Here is a 22,374-nt window from a genome sequence, read left to right on the forward strand (position 1 = left end):
ATTTATTATTAAAAATATCGAATGTTGCAATTATCGATAGTTTGTTAGGCCGAGTCCAGCATCGCTGTTTCTCCAATCGTTTAAGAGAGCAGTATTAAGTCTAACTTCACAAGCAAAATGAGAAAAAATATCCCCAGAAAGATTTACTGTTAATGAAATGGTCATTGTGGAACATAATCATCAGCCATCTCATTAGTAAAAACAGAGTGAACTGGCAACAAGCCTCAAATTAAGCTTAAGGGTGACCAGGCTGTTATTAGAGAATGCCGACAGCCTAGGCAAACCAGACGCTGCAAAGATGAAATCGATCTCGTTATCAAGCTCCTTTATCTGAAAATCTTCGTCAGTGGCTTCTGCGAACCATATGCTTGTGAGCTAATGAAGTCTGGCACAGCCACGCTAAAAATTTCAGTAGCAGATAACATACAGCCACTGCAGCTGTTGGGTCTTTGGAGACCATTTTAAGGTACCTTTGAGTTAGGCGCCTAGAGTACGCACTTTATCGGAGGAATTAGTGACTGCTGAACGTGTTAAATGGACATTGCCCACCTTCAGACCTTTTAAGCCCCTGGTACATATGACATCTGCGTTGTATACCTTTTAATCTTATATGTTCTCTGGTACAAATGGCATCTACCCCAAGATATTGCAAGAGGGCTTTGAAGGGAGACACAAGGCTTCGTCAGAAAGTTCTACGAAGGAGTTGCATATTTTTCGCTATAACCTGAATTGCTGTCTCCCGTCACGTTCTACCTCTACATATCCAAATAAGGAAATATTTTTATGATGAGAGAGTTAGGACCACTCGCAACAAGCTTTAATTAAGTTTGAGGGTGACCAGGCTGTTGCCAGCGAAAGCCGATAGCCTAGGCAAACCAGAGGCTTGCAAAGATGACATTGGTCTCGTTATCAAGTTCCTTTATCTGTCAATCTTCGTCAGATGCTTTGCGAACCATATGCATGTGAGCTAATGAAGCCTGGCGCAACCACTTTCAGTAGTAGATAATATACCGTCACCGCAGCTGTTGGGTCTTTGGAGACAATTTTAAAGGTATCTCCGAGCTAGGTCCCTGAAGTAGACGACTTAGCGGAGGAATTAGTGGCTGGTGAACGTGTTTAGTGGACATTGCACACCTTTAGACCTTTAAGCTACTGGAAAATGTGATAACTATATTGTACACCTTTAGACCTTCTACGTCTCTTAGAACAGATCTACCCCAAGATATTACAAGAGAGCTTTGAAAGGAGAGAGAAGGCTTCGTCAGAAAGTTCTACGAAGGAGTTGCTTGTCAGCTAGTGGATCCTTACTACATTCTGTTATCATCACTGTAGATTTTGGAACTTGGGAAATCAATCTAAGTTTGCACTCGAGCTTTGTGTCTGAAATATCCTCGGAGATTAACAAATTGGTGGAGGGATTAGTGAATTATGATGGAGTTCACTAGGTATTGCATAACTCTACAAAAAGTTTCTTGGTCTATCTTGACATCTAACGCAATTATGATGTTGAAAGAGAGCTTTAATTGTTTGTCTGACAAGTCTATTTTTCTTTACATTGGAGATGGAACAGGGCGGAAAACTTGCGTTGAATTTCGATCAAGGACTTTTAATAAATTGGCCTCTTTTTTTTTGAGAAAATGTTTGGGGATTCTGGTTTGTAGTTAGGCTGGCTGTATCCTACCAGAATAATGGATCTTATGTCCATGTACTCAAGTTTCAACACACAAATATCATGGATAGGTCGGTCGGTGGATACTGTGGATAAAGTTGGGTATCTATCACCTGTTAAAGTCTTTGAGTTAAGAAATTAAATGTCGGCGGAGTTTCTCACCATTAAATGCATTTTTACGCCCTAAGGGAGAAGTTATGTTAGAGTCCACAGTTTGTATTGAAACTTCTTTAGTAAAAGCGAATGTTAATTCATATCACCATTGCCGTGGATTATGCTTTCGTTGCGATTCTGACGAGACAACGGGTTCATTATAGCCTTGGTTGATTTTGGGACTACCAAGGAAGCAAATCCGAATGTTAAAGTCTGCTCAGTCCTTTCCACCTTTTGACATTACTGAATGGGATTCGAAGTCTGACTCAATAGTTCAATAGGAAGAAGTAAAAAGGCGTTAAGTTCGGCCGGGCCGAACTTTGGAGACCCACCACCTCGGGTATATTTATAAACCACCTTTCATCATAATCAGGTGAAAAATGCATAATTTATGCCCCCATAGCAGCTTTATCGAAATATGGTACGATTTGGACTACATTTGACACGGATATTGAGTGATCTTATAAGTACAAGTCATTGTTCAATTTTGTAGAACAAAATATTGGACTTTTTGGTAGCCATATCCAAATATAGACCGATCTGAACCATATACGACACGGATGTCGAAGAGCCCAACATAAGACACTGTATCAAATTTCAGCAAAATCGGATTATAAATGTGCCTTTTATGGGGCCAAGACTTTAAATCGAGAGCAGCTATATCCAAATCTGAAACGATCTGGGCCAAATTGAAGAGGGCTATCGTAGGGCCTTATACAACTCACTGTCCCAAATTTTGGCGAAATCGGACACTAAATGCGTCTTTTATGGGCCCAAAACCTAAAATCTAGAGATCGGCCTATATGGCAGCTATATTCAAATCTGTACCAATCTGGGCCAAATTGAAGAAAGTTGTCGAAGAGCCTAACGCAACTCACTGTCCCAAATTTCGGCGAAATCGGACAATAAATGCGCCTTTTATGGGCCTATAACCTTATATCGAGAGATCGGTCTATATGACAACTATATCCAAATCTGGACCGATCTGAGCCAAATTGAAGAAGAATGTTGAAGATCCTAACACAATTCACTGTCCCTAATTTCGGCGAAATCGGACAATAAATGCCCCTTTTATGGCCCCAAACCCTTAAATCGAGGGATCGGTCTATATGGCAGCTATATCCAAATCTGAAACGATCTAGGCCAAATTAAAGACGAATGTTGAAGGGCCTTACACAACTCACTGTCCCAAATCTAGGCAAAATCGGACAATAAATGCGCCTTTTATGGGCCCAAGACCTTAAATCGAGAGATCGGTCTATACGGCAGCTATATACAAATCTGAAAGGATCTGAGCAAAATTGAAGAAGAATGTTGAAGGGCCTAACACAACTCGCTGTCCAAAATTTCGGCAAAATCGGACAATAAATGCGCCTTTAATGGGCCCAAAACCATATATCGAGAGATCGATTTATATGGCAGCTATAACTAAATTTGGACCGATCTGGGCCAAATTGAGGAGGAATGTCGACTGGCCTAACACAACTCACTGTCCCAAATTTTAGCAAAATCGGATAATAAATGTGGATTTTATGGGCCTAAGACCCCAAATCGGCGGATCGGTCTATATGGGGGCTATATCCAAATATAGTCCGATATAGCCCATCTTCAAACTTAACCTGCTTATGGACCAAAACAAAAATTCTGTGCAAAGTTTCAGAACAATATCTCTATTTTTAAAGTTGTAGCGTGATTTCAACAGACAGGCGGACGGACATGGCTAGATCATCGTAGATTTTTACACTGATCAAGAATATATATACTTTATAGGGTCGGAAATGTATATTTCGATGTGTTTCAAACGGAATGACAAAATGAATATACCCCCATCCTTCGGTGGAGAGTATAAAAATAGATATAGAACTGTTAAATCTGGGTTTCACATAGAACATCAGGTCCATGAAAAGGGATAGCGGAATATTCCCAAGACATTCAATCGAATATATGTTTATACCATAAAAGGAATTCTTTCCATCCACTCTTAACACCTTTTTGTAATCGTTCATAATATTCAAAAAATAGCTTTCAAACTCACCTTTCTTTTTAAATAGTTGATCTCCTGCAATGCTTTCTGCTGCTCCTTTATCTCCACCTCCTTGAGTTCATCCAAGGTCTTTTGATATTTTTCGCGATTTTCCACATCCAAGGCCACATGCAAATAGTCATGCCAATTTCGTGAATCAAAACCCCAGTGGCAGGTGCGATTCTCCACCTCACGATGCACATGGCCGACGAATTTCTGTGGCGAAAACCAACCCCTACACTCCAGGCACATTATGCAAGTGGGCTTCTGATATGAGTACATATCGGGCGTGCAAATACCTTCACATTTGCCAAAGCAACGATGGTAGACCTTAAAGGAAATAGCACCCTTGGGTATATCTTCTACATTGATGTAGCTATTGCGATCGGAACGATGCAAGAGAATGGCACATAGGCGTTCGGCATCGGTGCGAGTTATTAAGCCGCTCGATTTGACGTCGGAAGGTAATATTTTGGCTGCCTTAAATTCCAATAGCTGTTCCGGGGTACACTGGGAACAGAAGATGCCCAAATCATCGAAACTGTGATTGATTTGTTCCAAACTGAATTCAGCCAGCACATTGTTCAAAAATTGTGGTAGGCACAGGCGCATCTCGCCGCCCATAGAGAAACAGCCTATGGTTTTGCCCTCTAGGCGGGTCTCATACAATTCCCCCGAACCAGTGTCGGCCGCCGAGAGAATGGGTTGCGACACCTCTGGTGGGGGTGGAGGCATGATTTTAATTGAAGGCGGTGCTGATGGTGCCGCCGTCGGTGGACCACAGGGGCCTTCGTTGCGAAGGTCATGCGGTGGTGGAGCAGGCTCGGGTGAGGTCATTATTTCTTTTTTTATAAGAGGCAAGGCAGGATTTGTCGCGGCTGTGGATAGATGTTCAGAAGATGACGGGACTGTTGTTGTTGGATTGCTGTTGCTTGCCTGTGAGAGTTTCGTGAGGCCAACTGCGCTGGCATTTGAAGGCGCGGCTTTAACAAGATCACAGGGACTGGTACGCATAGCCACCAATCCATGGTTATCTGCCGTTGTTGATAGATTGGCAACACCGCCGCCATTGTTGGCAAGACTAACATCTAGAGGGCAATGTACGGCAGCTGACGCACACAAACCAGATGGAACGTCGACGGCGGCATTAACGTGACCAACATGGGCTGAGTGGGCAGTTCCTGCCACTAGTGGTAAGGGAATTGCTGCGGCTGCCGATGAGGAGGATGATGGTAAGGTATTGCCGTTATTATTGCCACTGCTGGCCGTAGAATTTATATTGGCTAACGAATGACCGGGACCTTGTAGACTTTTGGGAGCACTTGTTTGATATTTTTTCAACACTGTGTGTATGTTGGGTGTAACGTATTCGGTCATGTTGTGAAGAACGCAACAATAACGGGGATTGAGATTTTTGGGGTGTATTGCCAGTGGTGGTGGTGAGTATACACTTGGTTCTGCAGAGTAATGGTTTTTTTCACCCCACACATTCACACACACGCACACTCACACTTCTCTTTCCCCGTAAGGCGTTTTCTACCAAATGAGTTGTAATCCTTGGGCTGTGATCACTTGTCAACAGAGTTGGGCATTTTTTCTAGGGGTTTTGGTTAGCACTTTTTCCAGCTCAATTCACAACACTTTTGTTACATTTTCTGGGGTTTTCTTTATTTTTTCACTATTTAAAGATTCGTTGAATTGTATTACATTTTTTTTCTAGATTTAATTGATTTTTGCACTTGGCTAGAACTTTTCTTGCATTTTCTTAGATTTTGATTTTGTCACTTGCACTTCTTCGAATTGTATAATTTTTTAATAATTGATTAAAATTTTTTCGATTTTTTTGCCTTTATTACATTATCTTATATTTCTCCTTTTTGCCCATATGTTATTTTTATATTGATTGAAATTTTTTCCGATTATTTGGCACTATTTCTTAAAATTATTTGTTGCTTTCATTTTTGTATTTTTTTGTTTTGTGTTGATTTTTCGAATGCCGTCGGCGTTAATTTTATTTTAAAATTTTCCTTTTTTTTACCACGTAAGCACCAAATCCCGAAAATTCGCTGTGGGATATATTTTTTATGATTATTTTTTTTTTTATTTATTTTGTTTTTCGACTTTTGAATTATTTTCTTGTTTTTTCCAGCTGGTTGAATATTTTTCGGGGAATTATTTTCAATTCATTTGCTGCCAGACACTTTGTTGCAAATCTCCTTAAACTTTTTTGCCTTCCACTTTTCTTGACACTTTTTTCTTGTTTTTCTTTTTATCAAATGTAAGTTATTTTGATTTTAATTTTTTTGCTTTTATCCATGTTTTTTTTCTGCTTGCTTTTATGACCGACCTGACATTACTTTTGGCGGATAAGGCGTCACACGCCGACGACGCTTAAGTTTTCATTGTGTCTTCTATTTGATTATAAACTTACAATCAATCAATCACATGGGTGGCAAAATCATAACGGCAAATGTGACAAATGCAGCATAACTCATTTAGATGGGTGAGAGGACCTGCCTATGTGTTGTAGATGCGGCTGTAGTGAATTGATGCTATGCTTCTTCTTGTTATAGATGCTTTTGTTTGGGTTCATTTATGCAAGCTGCTGCTTCTTCTTTAACACAGCAAATGTTATCATCATCCGCATGATTATTTGTTATTGTTTTTTTTTTGTTTTTGTTAAAAAGAAGAAGATTAAAAAAAACCTTAATACAAATATAAATAACAGTAGACTTTATCTCTGTCGCTGCTGATTTTGCCTAACGTATTTTTATATGACAAGAGTACTGTTGAAAATGCTTGAGCGTGAGAGAGAGCGAGCGCGCGGTGGAGCCATTTGGGGTTAGAGAGTAAATAAACACTTCAATATGCTGAATATTCCCAAATGCTTTACAGCCCCTAAAGAGACCCTAGAAAAAAAGAGAGTATTTTTTCATTATAACTTCACCCCCTCAAATGAAGAATAATAGCCGCTTTTCTTCTGCTGTCAACATTTGCTCTGTACATTGTTTAATCAACATGAAATATGGAAACACATGTTATGTAGTTAATAGCTTTATTGACACCATTGTTGTTTGTGTTGTGTTGTTTTTGTTATGGATTGGCGCGTATTTTCCTCTCTCTTCTCTGGCAACTCACCTCACACACATAAACACTCTGTGACCTATGAAAGAGTTGTTTTGGCACCGAACTTAAACTAAATTAACCGTAAATAAGGGTTATGACAATGGCTGTGCATAAGAATTTTGGGATTTTGTTTTGTTATTATTGCTTCTTATGGAAAGATGTAGACGAAATGCGAGACACTTTAACAACAACAAGAAGAATAAAATAAATAAAATAACAAACACATACACCAAAACGTATAGCATAGTCTTCGTCGTCGTCGTCGTCAGTCGGCAAAGCTTTGAGAAAAAAAACACAAAAAAACTAAGAAAGCAGCAACAACAACACCACACGAATGAATCTAACGAATTTAAAATACTTTTTTTATCAGGCAAAACATACACGCACTCACACACATACATGCATACACAAATATACTATATATGCTGACGAACACAGCAGTCGCCAAAAAAACAAAATCTAATAACATTCACGTTTACTCAACAACACAACAACATTTGGGGATGTGGGATGTCTGGCAAAATTTTTGTTTCTTTAGTCTCAACGACACTTAACGCCGCGCGACTCATTACTTCCTACTCTTCTGTCCTCTTTTGCACACGAAAATGGGGGGCTGCTGCTGCCGTTGCCGCTGCCGCCGCCGCTACTGGATAGAACAAACGAAGCAACGAAGACGACGGGTGGCGTTCACATAACACAACGAATGAGAGAACAGAAGAATGGTGGGTCTTTTGCTCGGTCGGTCAGAAGGGCCATTGGGAGGCAACTCGCAAAATAAATACAACACTACGATGTAAAGTAAGATAATGTACGAACATAGCACACTCATCTTCCCCAACCCACCGCCACCCCTTTTAGACGGCTAACATCAGCCTCCTCTGGCACCTCTACACCCTGTTGTTGAGGCTTGTTGGGTAAATCAGAGGAAAAACAAAATTAAATCCCAACCCAAAGCAACAACAAATGCACTATGCTGATGAGCATGATGTGATGTCGTTTTGTTGCCATTGTTGTTGCTGTGGTTAGTGTTGTTCTGGTTGCTGCTGCTGCTGCTGTTGTGTGCTGGTATTTGTAATAGAATTGTCATCTAGTTTAAAGGCGAAAAAATCCCAACGCAAAGAATTTCATTTCACTTCGTTTCGTTTTGTTTTTTAGTATTTTCTTCTTCTAATTTTAAAACGCCAAATATACTAAAACTCTGTTAACACAGTAGCAATAGTATCTAGCTAGGTTGCCAGCCTAGCTGGCCATGATACCTACATATATATTGCTTGTGGCTTTCAAATTTCCTTAGATTATTTTTCGACGTTTTCCATACCCGAAAAAAATTGCAAATTTTTCTTTTCCATTATTTTTATCCATGCCGCAGCACTTCACACCTCACTTCGTCACCACAACCCTATTTAACAGGAACAACAACAAGAATTTTACACATTCTCTCACTCTCATAGGCCAAGCTGCCAAACAGCCAGCACACGCGCTCGCTCTTGCTCAATGAATTATTTAAAAATTTTTGTTGTTTTTATGTTTTGACGTATGGCAATCTTACGGATACTTTTTGGTCGTCGCTTTTGAAAAACAAAATCGTGCTGTTGTTGTTCTTATTATATTTTTGCTTGCTATTTTTCTTATTTATGATTATTATTATTATTTTTATTTTTGCGTACGCAAAAAAAATGCAACAACACTTCCACTTCTTATCAATTGGTTTGCTTTTTCACCATTTTTCACCCCACATTCATTCATACACTCATTCTTCACTTTTCATTTCTTTTTTATCAATAATAGATTTTTAGTGGATTCTTTTCATTTTGTTGTTGTTGTTGTTATTCCAATGATTGTTGTATCTTTTCACATATATGCTATATTATAAATTTTAATATTTTACTCTTCTCTTATTATTTTCTTCTTATTGGATATTTTACTTTTTATTCTTTTGTTGTTTTTTTTTTTGCAGACCCCGCGCGCCCTGCAAAAAATCGCAAACACATGTATCCGTATCCGTATCTATCTGTGTAGCCGCGGCGAATGAAAACATGAGAATGAGCGAATAATGACAAAATAACTTCCATACACAATCGACAACGGAGAATGGGTGAGAGCAACATGAGGCGGAGAGCTTAATAGTCCATGAGGTTGGGGGCCATACTCTCTTTCTCTCATTCTTAATGTTGCTGAAGCACGCGTCGCATTCAAACTGTATCGAATTGAAAAGCTCTCGTTTGCTCTTTCGCTGTTGTTGCAGAGCCGTTGGGCGATAACAGATGAATTTTAAGACAATTTTTTTTTGACCAAAGTTTAAGTGCCTACACTATATGGGGACAAAGAATTTTTACTTCACCAACAAACAATACCGTAGATAGAAAATGATAATGGAAAAGTTAATAAAAAAAACATAGCTAATGCTTATAAAAATTAAAAGAAATGCCAATAAAACACACACAAATTTTAAATTTGATTTTTTTTCTTCAAACTGCTATTCTGAGAAATATGTAGATCTATCTGAAAGCCTTCGATAAGGGTCTGTAACTGCCACTTGATACAAGTTACAAATGTGAAATATATATCCATGTTGCCAACTATAGTATGGATAGGGCGGCCCACGAAATAAAGCAAAACTTAGTCTAAATAATATGTTGAGATCAACTTTCGAGTAACATCTGTAAAAACAAGGCACTACAGTGGAGACCGGGGAGCTCATTGGCCAGAGACTTCGCAGAACAGAAACTTTCTTACGCTAAATGAAATATATTTCTAAGGTGGCCCCCCAGCGGCTGTTCAATTTTTCGTAGGCCATCCTATAATCGGTTTCTGATAGTTTCATGAAATGCAAGCCAAATGTACAGCTTCTCTTTTGAATCCAATGTTTAACTGGATAACTACTACCAATAACATCTAAAGCACTAACAAATATTGTGGGCAAATGCTCACACACTATTTCACATTATTAGAGGTAAAACAAAACACGGCTATTGTCACTGTCGGTACCCAAATAAACAACTACAATAAACAACAACTTCTTCTGTTGATTTGGTTTGGAATCCATAGACAAAAGAACTTAATTGGTCTATGTGGCATCTTTGAATGTGCATGTTTAACATGTTGCTGAAAAATTTCACAAGTCGACATGTTGCTATAAACATTAGAGATTGCAAATAAGATGATTTTAAAAGCGGGAGTTGCCTATAGAAAACTTAAAATAAAAAAAAAACATTAATTTAAGAAACTCCTGCAATTCAAATCCTCTGAAAGAATTCAACAAATATTAGAAAAGAAGAAACAATAATTTCCCGATATAACCAAATTTTAACAAACTTCTGAAAATTTAATTTTATGAGAATCTATAAAAATGTTTACACAAAAGTTTGTATGTTTATTTGTTTTTGCTACTAGAGCCGGTCATATGAATAAATCATAACTTGTTGCGTTAGTAGAGCCTAAATGACTACTTCAATGTGTGTTAGGAAAGAGAGATTATTTTTGTCAGCTATCATACAATCGAGTATAGATATCACACCATTGGCAGACACGTTTCTGTGCTGGTAAGACCCTCATCAGTGCCTAGATTATCATAATATCATAAAAACAATTGAAAAACTCTTTTTTTATATTTCCTCTGAAAATAGAGTTTAATAAAATTTTTCTTAAAAACTAAATTTCTATTAAATTTTTTCAAAAAACGTTGATGCGGGTTTATCGTTAACGCCCTACCTAATTATGGGCCTTATGACCGTGGTATGGGTAGTCATAAAGTTCATAATTGATTATGGGTCTTATGACCAGTATTCGTACTAAACTCTGCCTGCTTAGAAGATCTCAACAAGTCTAAGGTAAATCAAAGCATTGGGATTAGGTACTCATGAGACGGCTCCGCTGTTGTTGTTGCTGGCTTGTCTAAGGAACTATCGCTTAAGCCTGGCGGATTGCTGAAAACGAGAAATCTCCCAACCTCGGTCAAAAGAGGTGGCGAAGGCTCCGACACGGCACCCGACAAGCTCTGTGTGAATGGGTCATTCGTTTTGATTAGTCGCAAGGTATTCGGGAGCCGTAAAAGAAAGGAAAGAGCATTCTGAATCATTCTGTTCAGGCCTTTACTTCCATATAAGTACAACCTACCAATATATGTCCTTTGAAGCATAGGTATCTGAGCCTTCTCCTTAACCAGGATTCACTGAATAAGGTTAAGCCAATCGATCAGCCGACATACAATTTTTGCCAGTACTTGGAATTAAGGATGTCAAATTGTTCTCTTTTTACATTCATTCTTTGTTTACGTTTTATCCTATTTGATGACATTTTCAATCGGCAGATTTGACATCCTTAATGATATTCATGGAGCCTATCCACTTTATGTTTTGGCAAGTGACCTAATTTTCTGTTAGCGAATCCTCCTGCTTAACCAAGAGGTCCAAAAATTCTACCATTAAGCTCGTCTTGAAAGAGAAATGAAAGGACTCAGAAGTTATTTCAGCAGCAGTGTCCAGCACCCTGAGTAAAAGCCAAAACAGAATCAGAGCGTTAAGCTTTGTTTTTGAGCATTGTATTGGAAAATGCAACTCTGCAAACAAATCAAAACAGTAAGCAAAAATTAAAGAATTTTCAACTTTGACGACTGAAATTGAGCGACATTCTATGTTGCCAAACGTGAAGTAGTGTTTTGAGGCGTCAAAGTTAAAATTTTTGCGCGTTGTTTTTGGGTGATTTGTTTGCAGAGTTACATTTTTCAATGCAACGCTCAAAACCAAAGCTCGTTCTGTTTTGGAATGGAGTTACACACTATGCGTGCGCATTAAAAACGCATTCATAAAAACAATTTTTAACTTTGACGATTGAACTCGTACGTCATTCTGTGTTGCCATTCGTAAAGTAGTGTTTTAGGACGCCAAAGTTGAACATTGTTTTACTTTTTATCTTTGCTTTTGTGGCATTTGTTTACAGGGTTGCATTTTTAATGCCTGCGCATGGTATGTAACTCCATCTTTCGTGCCTAAATATTTGTACAAGTATCTTGAAATTGTATTATACTTTTGAAGTGAAAACGACCCAATATCATTTGTTGATATTTTATCGTACAATAAATCTTCGTATGTTGCCACATCTGATTGCACTTGACATTTTATTTACGTTCAGCTTTCGCAACGATATGGCATTCTGTGAGATGCAAACAAACAACAACAACTGTCATTTGATTTTTCAAACGGCGGCATTTTTTTCTTTGTTGTAATATCGCGCTTTTTTTCGGGGGTCATCGTATTCACGTCTAGGGAATTTTTGTTTGGGAATTTTGTTTTAATTTACTTGAAATTTAGCGCATATTAATAACTGAAAAACATGGATTTAAACGATGCTGTTCTAACTTGTGCCGTAAACCTACAATGGACCAATGCAATTGGTGCAGTAGGCCGAAAATTGGCTTACCGCACAGCCACGTTAAGGCTTGTGAGAAATGATATACGGGAATTATTTATTGAGTGCACACCCGATAAGCTGAAACCAATGAAATTTAAGATGAAGGACATAATGGTGCACAAAAAATTCATGTCCGAAGGCAAGGCATCGGTGAATTTTAAAGCGGAAAAATGTGCCATGTATTTGTCCAATGCTCCACCTGGCACATTAATGATATTTCTGCGTACCATTTTCATAAAAATGAATGGTGGCGAGAATGTGGACGATGCCACAGCTCAAAAACAATTGAGGGCCCATATGCTGTCGGGAAAACCTAGTACATTTGAAGAAATTTCACCCGTAACCACTGCGGAAATGGTGTTGGCACGCAAAAAAGCTGGTCTGCTACCCTCAAAAGGGACAGCTACAACACCTTCGCCTCTGGCTGCCAAGAAACGTAGATATGATGAGATAAAAGGTGGGGATGGTAAGTCGGGGTTGCCTGCACCAAAAAAATTATATCAGGAATCACCGCTGGCCACGGAGGAAAATTTGAAATTGTGTGCCGAACAAATGGATGTGCTGAAATCCAGCATAGCGGGAAAAAGTATTTTCTTCACAGGATCTGCGGGCACGGGCAAAAGTTTTCTGTTGAGAAAAATTATTTCCGCCCTACCGCCTGATGGTACTGTGGCTACGGCATCTACTGGTGTGGCAGCATGCCTTATTGGTAAGTTATGTTTTTAATTAAGTGAAGACATTTATAAAGAGTAGAATCATATATTTTTCTTTTAATTACCACAGGCGGTGTAACCTTGCATGCTTTTGCTGGTATTGGTGGCGGAGAGGCCACACTGCAACGCTGTTATGAATTGGCTTCTCGTCCGGCCAGTGCTCAAGCGTGGCGAAAGTGCAAACGATTGATTATTGACGAAATCTCTATGGTGGATGGACAATATTTTGATGTAAGCATTTACCAATTTAATTTGCATCCCCTTTAACAAATTAGTATACTATAATCCCGTTGGAACATTTGGTGTCCTTGAGATACCACTCCCTGTTACGGGACTTTTGTTGATGTTTTAGGTCTGGTTGTGTTGAAATTTTTTTTGGATCTTCCCCATAAACTGAAAAATATTAGCATGTGTTAGGTGAGAAGTCTGTCAATTTAGTTTCCAAGGTCATGTGGATGAATACCTAAATTTGACTGGTTTTCTACATCGAGGTTTCGTTTGGCACTACACCAACTCGTCTGTAGGATCTGATAATGTATGTCTGCTAGGCTGAAACTATGCTCCTAAGAGTATTTCCCTTTTGTAGCACAGCAAGAAAGAAAACAAACTGAACTTCATATATTTCTGCCAAAAGAAGAAATCTAACTATTACAAAAAAACACACTTGCCCAATTGCTACTCTTAACAATCGTCGATTGATAGAGGCATATTAAAGCCTTCACTGTTTGCGGCGTGCCGTTCTGCTCAACACACGTTTTGCGATTCAAGACCGAATAAATTTAGCGCAAAACGTGTTTATTAATTTTAACATATTTATTTATTTTTGTTCCTTATTTTATTTTTATATTATTTTATTTTTTTATATTATTTTATTTTTTTATATTATTTTATTTTTTTATATTATTTTATTTTTTTTATATTATTTTATTATTTTATTTTTGTATATTATTTTATTTTTTTAATTATTTTTTTTTTTAATTTATTTTTTTTTAATTTATTTTTTTTTAATTTATTTTTTTTTTTAAACTTATTTTTATTTTATTTTATTTATTTCTTTTATTTTATTTTTTTTTAGATTATATATTTTATTTAAATTATATATTTTTTATTTATTTTATATATTTTTTATATTATATGTTTTTTATATTATATATTTTTTACATTATATATTTTTTATATTATATATTTTTATATATTTTATTTTATTTATTTTTTTATTTTGCTTATTTTCTTATTTACTTCTTTTTAGATTGTTTATTTTTTTAATAAAAAAAAATTATTTTATTTTTTTTTATTTTATTTATCTAATTTTTATTTTTTTATTTTATTTTATTTATCTAATTTCTTATTTTATTTATCTTATTTTTTTATTTTTTTATTTTATTTTATTTTATTTATCTTATTTTTTTATTTTATTTTATTTATCTTATTTTTTATTTTTTTATTTTATTTATCTTATTTTTATTTTTTTTTAATTTATTTTTTTTTTATTTATTTTTTTTATTTTTATTTATTTTATTTTTTATTTTTATTTTTATTTTTTTTTTATTTGTTTTTTATTTTTATATTTTTTTTTATTTGTTTTTTATTTTTATATTTTTTTTTTATTTTTATTTTTTTTTTTTTTTATTTTTATTTTTTTTTATTTTTATTTTTTTTATTTTTATTTTATTTTTTTTATTTTATTTTAATATTTTTTTTTTTATTTTTTTTATATTTTTATTTTTTTATTTTTTTTTTTTATATTTTTATATTTTTATTTCTTTTATATTTTTTTATATTTTTTTTTATATATTTTTTATATTTTTTTTATATTTTTTAATATTTTTTTTTATTTTTTTATATTTTTTTTATGTATTTTTATTTATTTTTTTTATTTATTTTTTATTTATTTATTTTTTTTTTTATTTATTTATTTATTTTTTTATTTATTTATTTTTTTTATTTTATTGTTTATTTTATTTTTTTTTTATTTTATTTTTTTTTACTTTTTTTATTTTATTTTTTATTATATATTTTGTTTTTTTATTTTTTTTTTATGGTCCGAGTCGGTCTATAAACAGATATAGCCCCCTATAAACCCATCCTCTCATTTGACATTTTGAGCCTTTAGTAGCCTCAATTGGTTTGGCTGAAATTTGGAACAAAGGCTTGAGTTATGACTTTGAACATACGTGCCAAGTATGATCCTAATCGGTCTATTAACAGATATAGCCCCCATATGAACCAATCCCCGGATTTTTGACCTCTTGAGCCCTTAGAAGCCTAAATTTTCATCCGATTTGACTGAAATTTTAAACAAAGATTTGAGTTATGACTTTTAACATCCGTGCCGAGTAAGATCCCAGATATAGACCCCGATCCCCGTATTTGACTTTTCAGCACCTAGAAGCCTAGGTGATTTGGTTGAAATTTGGCTTATTATAACTTACAACATCAGTGCCAATTTCTATCCGAATCGGTCAATATGGTGATATAGGCCCTTTGAGAACCGATATCGCAATATGATTTCTTGAGGGTAAAATAATTCAAATACAAACTCAGTTAATAAGGGTAAATTTTTATCGGAATCCATGGTTGTGGTACCGAAGACTTGGCCCAGCCGAACTTATCACGGTTTTACTTGTTGTTGTGGTTTTTGTAGCAGTGTGTTGTGCACTGAGGCGGTTCTCGATATGTACAACCAGCTGCCATGGGATTATCTTTAATTTTTTTTTATTTTTTGGTTTTTTTTTTTTTTTTTTTTTTTGTTATTTTTTTTTTTTATTTTTTTTTTGTTATTTTTTTTTTTATTTTTTTTGTTATTTTTTGTTTCTCTTTTTTTTATATATTTTGTTATTTTTTGTTTTTTTATATATTTTGTTATTTTTTGTTTTTTTTTTATATATATATTTTGTTATTTTTTTTTTTATTTTGTTACTTTTTGTTTTTTTATATTTTTTTGTTATTTTTTTTTCGTTTTTTGTTTCCTTTATTTATTTTGTTATTATTTTTGTTTTTGTTTTCTTTATTTATTTGGTTATTATTTTTATTTTTTTTTTTGGTATTTTCTTATTATTTTGTTTTTGGTTTTTTTTTTGGATTTTTTATTTTATTTATTTTGTTTTTTTATTTTTTTAAGAGTTTTTTTATTTGATTTTTATTTTCTTTTTTCATTTTTTAATTCTTGCTTGTTTTATTAATTTTTTTTTGGATACAAAAAAAAAACAAATTTTCTTTTTTTATTTTTTGTTTATTTTATTTATTCCTTCTGCTATTTTTTGGATATTTCTATTTATTTTTTTTATATTATATATATATTTTTTATTATTTTTGTTTTTAATTTGTTTGGTATTTATTTATTTTGTTTTTTTATTTATTACAAATAAAAAAAAATAAAATAAATAAAAAATAACAAAAAAAAATTAAAAATACAAAATAACAATAAAAATAAAAAAGAAAAAAATATTTTTGTATTAATTAATTATTTTTTTTTATTTTTAAATTTTTTATTTATTATTTTTTCAATTATTATTTTTTTTTTTGTTATTGCTATTTTTTTTGTATTTTTTTGTTATCAATTCGTTTTTGTTATTTTTTAATTTGTTTTTTACTTTGTTTTTTATTTTATTTTTTATTTTGTTTTTTATTTTTTTTTGTTTTTTTTTTTATTTTGTTTTTGTTATTTTATATATATTTTGTTATTTTATATTTAATTTTTTTGGTTTTTGTTTTTTTTTCATATTTGTTAATTTTTAAATATTTTTTTTTGTTTTTTTTTAAGTTTTTTAATTGATTGTTTTATTTTTGGTTTTTTTAATTTATGGTTATCCAAATATTATCGAAGCCCTAAGACATTATTTACTAATGGACTGCATTCGAGTTTATCGTAATAAAAAATTTTCCTTAAGTAAAAATGTTTAGTAATGGAACTTATTTTTATTTTGTTATATTTTTTATATATATCATTTTTTTGTTTTATTTGTTTTTATATTTTTGTTTTTTATTTTTTATATCTTTATTTATGTTTTTCTTTTTTTTGATAATTTTTTTCAATTTTTATTTTTTTTTTTAAATTAATTTCTTTATTTTTATTTTTTTTTTAAATTAATTTCTTTATTTTTATTTTTTTTTTTTAAATTAATTTCTTTATTTTTATTTTTTTTTTTTAATTAATTTCTTTATTTTTTCAAGTTTTTTGGTTATTTTGAGTCTTTTTTTTAATGTTTTTTTTTTTTAATTTTTTAATTTCATTTTGAATTTTTTTATGTTTATTTTCATTTTATTTTATTTGCTCGAACATTAGCCCAAGAACTTATTTGACTAATGGATTGCAATTAAGTTAATAAAAAAAAAAATTTTCCTAAAAGTATTAATGTTTCCTTTATAGTTTTTTTTTGTTTTTTTTTAACATTGTAGTTTTTTGTTTATTTTTACATTTTATTATTTTTTTTTTTAATTTTTTGTTTTTTATTTTTTTTTTATTTATTCTTTGGTTTTCATATTACTTAATTTAATCCCGTATATGTTTACGTACTACATTTTTTAATTTTTTTTCATTCTATTTTTATTATTGTATGAATATTTATTTTTACTTATATTAATATATTTTGATTTTTATGAGAATTGTTGACCTTGAGTAATTTTTGCAAATTTTGTATGGTCCCAAATTTGAAAAAAAAAATTTTTTTGGTTTTTATCTTTTTTGTTCCATTATTTCGACTGACATCGTCTAGCCGTTCTCAAGGAATTTATCGTGATGCTACTTCTCTCATTGTCCGCTGTTTACTGTTTATTTACTTTTTTTTAAATATGTTTCTAACTTTTTTGCATTTAATTTTTTAATTTTTTCTAATCTTATATTTACAGAAAATCGAAGCCGTTGCACGACACATTCGACGCAATGACCGTCCCTTTGGAGGCATACAACTCATTCTCTGTGGTGATTTCCTGCAGCTACCGCCTGTGATAAAACGTGAAGAATTCACAACGGGATCTCAAACAAGCCCATCTCAGCGCTTTTGTTTTCAATCCAGTGCCTGGGAAAAATGTATTGAATATGTGTATGAGCTAAAAGAGGTACATCGTCAATCGGATCCCGAATTTGTTAGTATTCTTAATCATTTGCGTATTGGCCACATTAACGAGGGCATAACAAAACGCCTCAAGGCCACTTCTAAGCAAACCATAGAAGCCAACGGCATTCTAGCTACACAACTTTGTTCGCATACCAACGATGCCAATTCCATAAATGAATCCAAATTGGAAAATTTACCCAGTGAAAAGATACTATTCAAAGCCGAAGATTCAGATGCCTTAATGACGAAACAATTGGATTCCCAGGTGCAGGCTCCATCGCAATTGTATTTGAAACTGAATGCCCAGGTAATGTTATTGAAAAATATCAACATTTCTGCAGGTTTGGTCAATGGCGCACGAGGTGTGGTGGTGCGTATTGAAAAGGGCATACCAGTGGTGAGATTTAAAAATAACACCGAATATGCGTGTAAACATGAAAAATGGATTATAAAAACACCTGGTGGTGGCACAGTGACACGGCGACAAGTGCCGCTCAAATTGGCCTGGGCCTTTTCAATACACAAATCTCAAGGCCTAACACTGGACTGTGTGGAAATGTCCTTGTCCAAGGTATTCGAAGCCGGCCAGGCTTATGTAGCCTTGTCCAGGGCAAAGTCTTTGGACTCCGTACGTATTTTAGACTTTGATCCAAAACAGGTGTGGGCCAATCCTCAGGTCTTGCAGTACTATAAACTATTCCGTCGACGTCTAATGGATACCACAATGATACCACTGGGCTTGAAAAATAAAGAGCAGAAAAAGAAAACGGGCGATACCTCCAGCGCCTTGGCCAAATTGAAAAAGAGTTTGATGAGCAAACCATTGGTGTCAATTAGTTAAGGGGCTTGTGATGCGGGAAATTTTACAACAAACTCTGCCTTCAGAAGCTTTTTATGATAATTAGATAAATAATTAGCTGCAAATTGATACTTTTTTTACTCTACATACTTAAAATTAAGAAGCCAACATTTCCTTGAACATTTTTTCTCACATTTTTTCATCATTGTGTTCATTGTATACACAAACATTTTTAGTAATATTTATGACTTTTTTAAAAACATCTCATCGTATAAGTGCATATTAATATATTTTTTTCCCCACATACTTGCATCTGCTTGGCAATAAGAGACACATTTTAGTTCTATTTTTAATTAATGCAATTTTCTGTAAGACTGTCTTAAGAACACTTTAATTTATGATTGTAGAATGAATTTTAATAAATGATTGTATTTTGGACATTAAACTTTCATCACGAAAAATAAAATGAAAACTTTACCTGCAAATGCAAATTTTTGCAAATTTGACCATGAGCATTAAGTTAAGGAACAGTGGCAAATTTCTCACATATCAATGAGTGCTGTCTGATTCAAGCTCAATGCTAAGGGGGCCTTCTTTATATAGTCCGAACGGCGTGCCGCAGTGCGTCCCCTCTTTGGAGAGACGTTTTTAAGTGGCTGCTTTGCCATTTCTTCAAATGCCATTGCTACTCACAAATTTCGCCAGCATTAGGTATAAGCACCAAGAAGGAAATGGGTAAGAGGACGCATTGGACCATGGTTGGGAGGGCAAGTGTAGGATCGTAACACCAAGATCCCTGTGTAAAAATGTTATCCTCTCGTGTTTAGTCGCTAGTTAGTAAGTGAAATATTTTCAATGTGTGTGTGCAGGGTTTGATTTGGCGGGTTGAGGCCCCTAGCCCTGAGTGTCTCCGTACAGCTAACCGGTAACCATTTCCCACGCCGACCAAGCGTACACATAACATAGATGCAAATTTTTTCTGATGTTCATGCCAGGATTCAAACCCAGGCGTTCAGCGTAATAGGCGGACATGTTACCCTCTTTGCTACGGTGGCCCCCAACACTTTGCAAATGCAAATTTTGCCCATTAACATTCCACTAAGAAACAGGGACAAACTTCTCACATATCAATGAGTGCAGTCCGATTCAAGTTTTAAGCTCAATGATAAGGGGCCTCTTTTTTATAGCCGATTCCGAACGGCGTGCCTCAGTGCGACACCTCTTTGGAGAGAAGTTTTACATGGCATTGTACCTCACAAATGTTGCCAGCATAAGGAGGGGAAAACCACCGCTGAACATTTTTTTCTGATGGTCTCGCCAGGATACGAACCAAGGCTCTCAGAGTCATAGGTGGACATGCTAACCTCTGCGCTACGGTGGCCTCCAACACTTTACATGCAAAAAAAATTTTCGACGCTGCATTGGCATTTTGGAAATTGATACATGGGTAGGATAGTTTTTGTTGTACACTAAGGTGGCAGCCCTTGCCGCCTTAGTGTACCATGCCAACCAGCTGCCATGGGATTGGTTGGTGGGATAGTTGTTGCTGTTGTAGGAGTGTGTTATACACTGAGGCGGCAGCTTTTGCCGATGAAGAACTCCATCGGGTCAATCCAATACGTACAACCGGCTGCCATGGGATAGGTGTTGTTGTTGTAACCACATTTGTATGTGGAGGTGGCGATCCTCGACAAGCTCCATGGGTGAGCAACCTCATTCTGGTCCATAGGACCGATCGCCGCGGTAACAGGGTGGCCATTGGTTATTTAAAGGCGCCAATAACTCGCCTTGTCATATTGACCATCATAGGCCCTCAGTATTAGTGCAAGAGCCGGTTCCACCTGACCTCTCACTGGGACTCTCCACTCGATACCGCTGATTGGCGGCGACTGCAGTTGCAGCTACTCCGTATATATGTTGTTTTTGTTGTGACCACATTTCCCAGTGGAGGTGGCGATCTTCGACAAGCTCCATGGGTGAGCAAGCTCGTTCCAATCCAAAAAAACGATCGCCGCGGTAACAGGGTGGCCATTGATTATTTAAAAGCGCCAATAGCTCGCCTTGTCCTATCGAGCATCATAGGCTCTCAGTATTTAAGCAAGAGCTGGCGCCACCCGACCTCTCACTGAGACTCTCTACTCGATACCGCTGATAGGCCGCGACTGCAGTTGCAGCTACTCCGTATATATGTTGTTGTTGTTGTGACCACATTTTCATGTGGAGATGGCGATCTTCGACAAGCTCCAAGGGTGAGCAAGCTCGTTCCAGTCCAAAGAAACGATCGCCGCGGTAACAGGGTGGCCATTGATTATTTAAAAGAGCCAATAGCTCGCCTTGTCCTATCGAGCATCATAGGCTCTCAGTATTTAAGCAAGAACTGGCGCCACTCGACCTCTCACTGAGACTCTCCACTCGATACCGCTGATTGGCCGCGACTGCAGTTGCAGCTACTCCGCATATGGAGCATCCCACTATCCGCAACCTGTGGACGTGTCTGATAGCTCTAAGCTGAGCTTCTTGTAATGACAATGAATATCAAACAAATCGGAGCTTAGAGTTATAACCTGTGTGGTGCTCATAGACATCCTGCGCCAGGTAGATGGGATAGTATTTTGGGTTGGGGTACAAAGTAAAAATATCAGTATTGGGGGTTATAGGATAAAGTTTGGCTAGACTTCGAGGCAGGAGTCTGCATTTCACCTTATCTCCCAGGTAAGGTGTAATATTGTCCAAAAACGTTGTTAACGCGATCGTAATCTATACGCGATCTGATATTTGGGATGGCTTTGATGTAAGACCTCAGTGTACGTGTTCGTCTTTTTTCGTCATGGGAGAGGCACATCCCGGAGTGCCTTCTCCGTATGCTTTTGGTCCGTGCCGGGATTGAAAAGAACCCCGGACCCTGGTTCTGTTCCGTTTGCCAGAACCGCCTTCATCATCGGTCAGTGTCGGTGAGGTGTAACAGGTGCTTGGAGTGGGTACTAACTTCGCTACGGGAGTATAGTCATACTGGCTATGTCGCTAGGTGCTGTGCGAACACAGCCAGCAGTGGGTCACAAGCGTCGCCGTCGTCGCCTTCGGCGTCCTCGTCGTCGGACTATGTGACCCCCCCGACCTCTCCCGTACGGCAATTTATGCAAAGACAGCACCCTAGCCCTACTATTGCCAGGCCAGTGTCGGGAAATGTATCGTTCCTGCAGTTAAACTGCAATGGACTGCGAGGCAAGATTGATGAGATTGTGGATTTTATGAGTCGGAAGAGCATATCGGTCGCAGCGATCCAGGAGACAAAGCTGACTAACACCTGCAGCTTGCACAGTTGTCACGGCTACAATGTGCTACGTAAGGATCGCTCAAGGAATGGAGGTGGGGGATTGGCCTTCGTTATACACCATTCCGTGCAGTATAGACCTATCTCGCCTGTG

At 35.6% G+C, this 22,374-nt stretch overlaps 2 protein-coding genes and 1 long non-coding RNA gene across 12 annotated transcripts in view; 2 read left to right on the forward strand and 1 right to left on the reverse strand.

Moving 5' to 3' along the window:
• LOC106081733 (protein split ends) overlaps positions 1-9,010 on the reverse strand; it is a 651,487-nt gene extending 642,477 nt beyond the window's left edge. The window contains exons 1-2 of one of the 10 annotated variants that reach the window (XM_059366029.1): positions 8,897-9,010; positions 3,858-6,456 (exon numbers count right to left, since the gene is read on the reverse strand). In XM_059366029.1, coding sequence (XP_059222012.1) covers positions 3,858-5,222 — 1,365 coding nt within the window. In that variant the 5' untranslated portion in view covers positions 5,223-6,456; positions 8,897-9,010. The other 9 variants (XM_059366027.1, XM_059366024.1, XM_059366022.1 and 6 more) reach the window with 9 other exon arrangements.
• Positions 7,690-9,015, forward strand: LOC106081735 (uncharacterized). The gene is made up of 2 exons (XR_001220404.2): positions 7,690-7,769; positions 8,929-9,015. It is a non-coding gene; the product is annotated as an uncharacterized LOC106081735 (long non-coding RNA).
• A 3,131-nt stretch (positions 9,016-12,146) lies between these two features.
• LOC106081736 (ATP-dependent DNA helicase PIF1) lies at positions 12,147-19,328 on the forward strand. Its single transcript, XM_013243913.2, has 3 exons — positions 12,147-13,089; positions 13,164-13,324; positions 17,942-19,328. The coding sequence occupies exons 1-3, from the start codon at positions 12,303-12,305 to the stop codon at positions 18,989-18,991; spliced, it is 1,998 nt and encodes a 665-aa protein (XP_013099367.2). The 5' UTR covers positions 12,147-12,302; the 3' UTR covers positions 18,992-19,328.
• Positions 19,329-22,374: the final 3,046 nt, after the last annotated feature.

This window comes from Stomoxys calcitrans, chromosome 3 (assembly GCF_963082655.1).
Source record: "Stomoxys calcitrans chromosome 3, idStoCalc2.1, whole genome shotgun sequence".
NCBI classification, from domain to species: Eukaryota; Metazoa; Arthropoda; class Insecta; order Diptera; family Muscidae; genus Stomoxys; species Stomoxys calcitrans.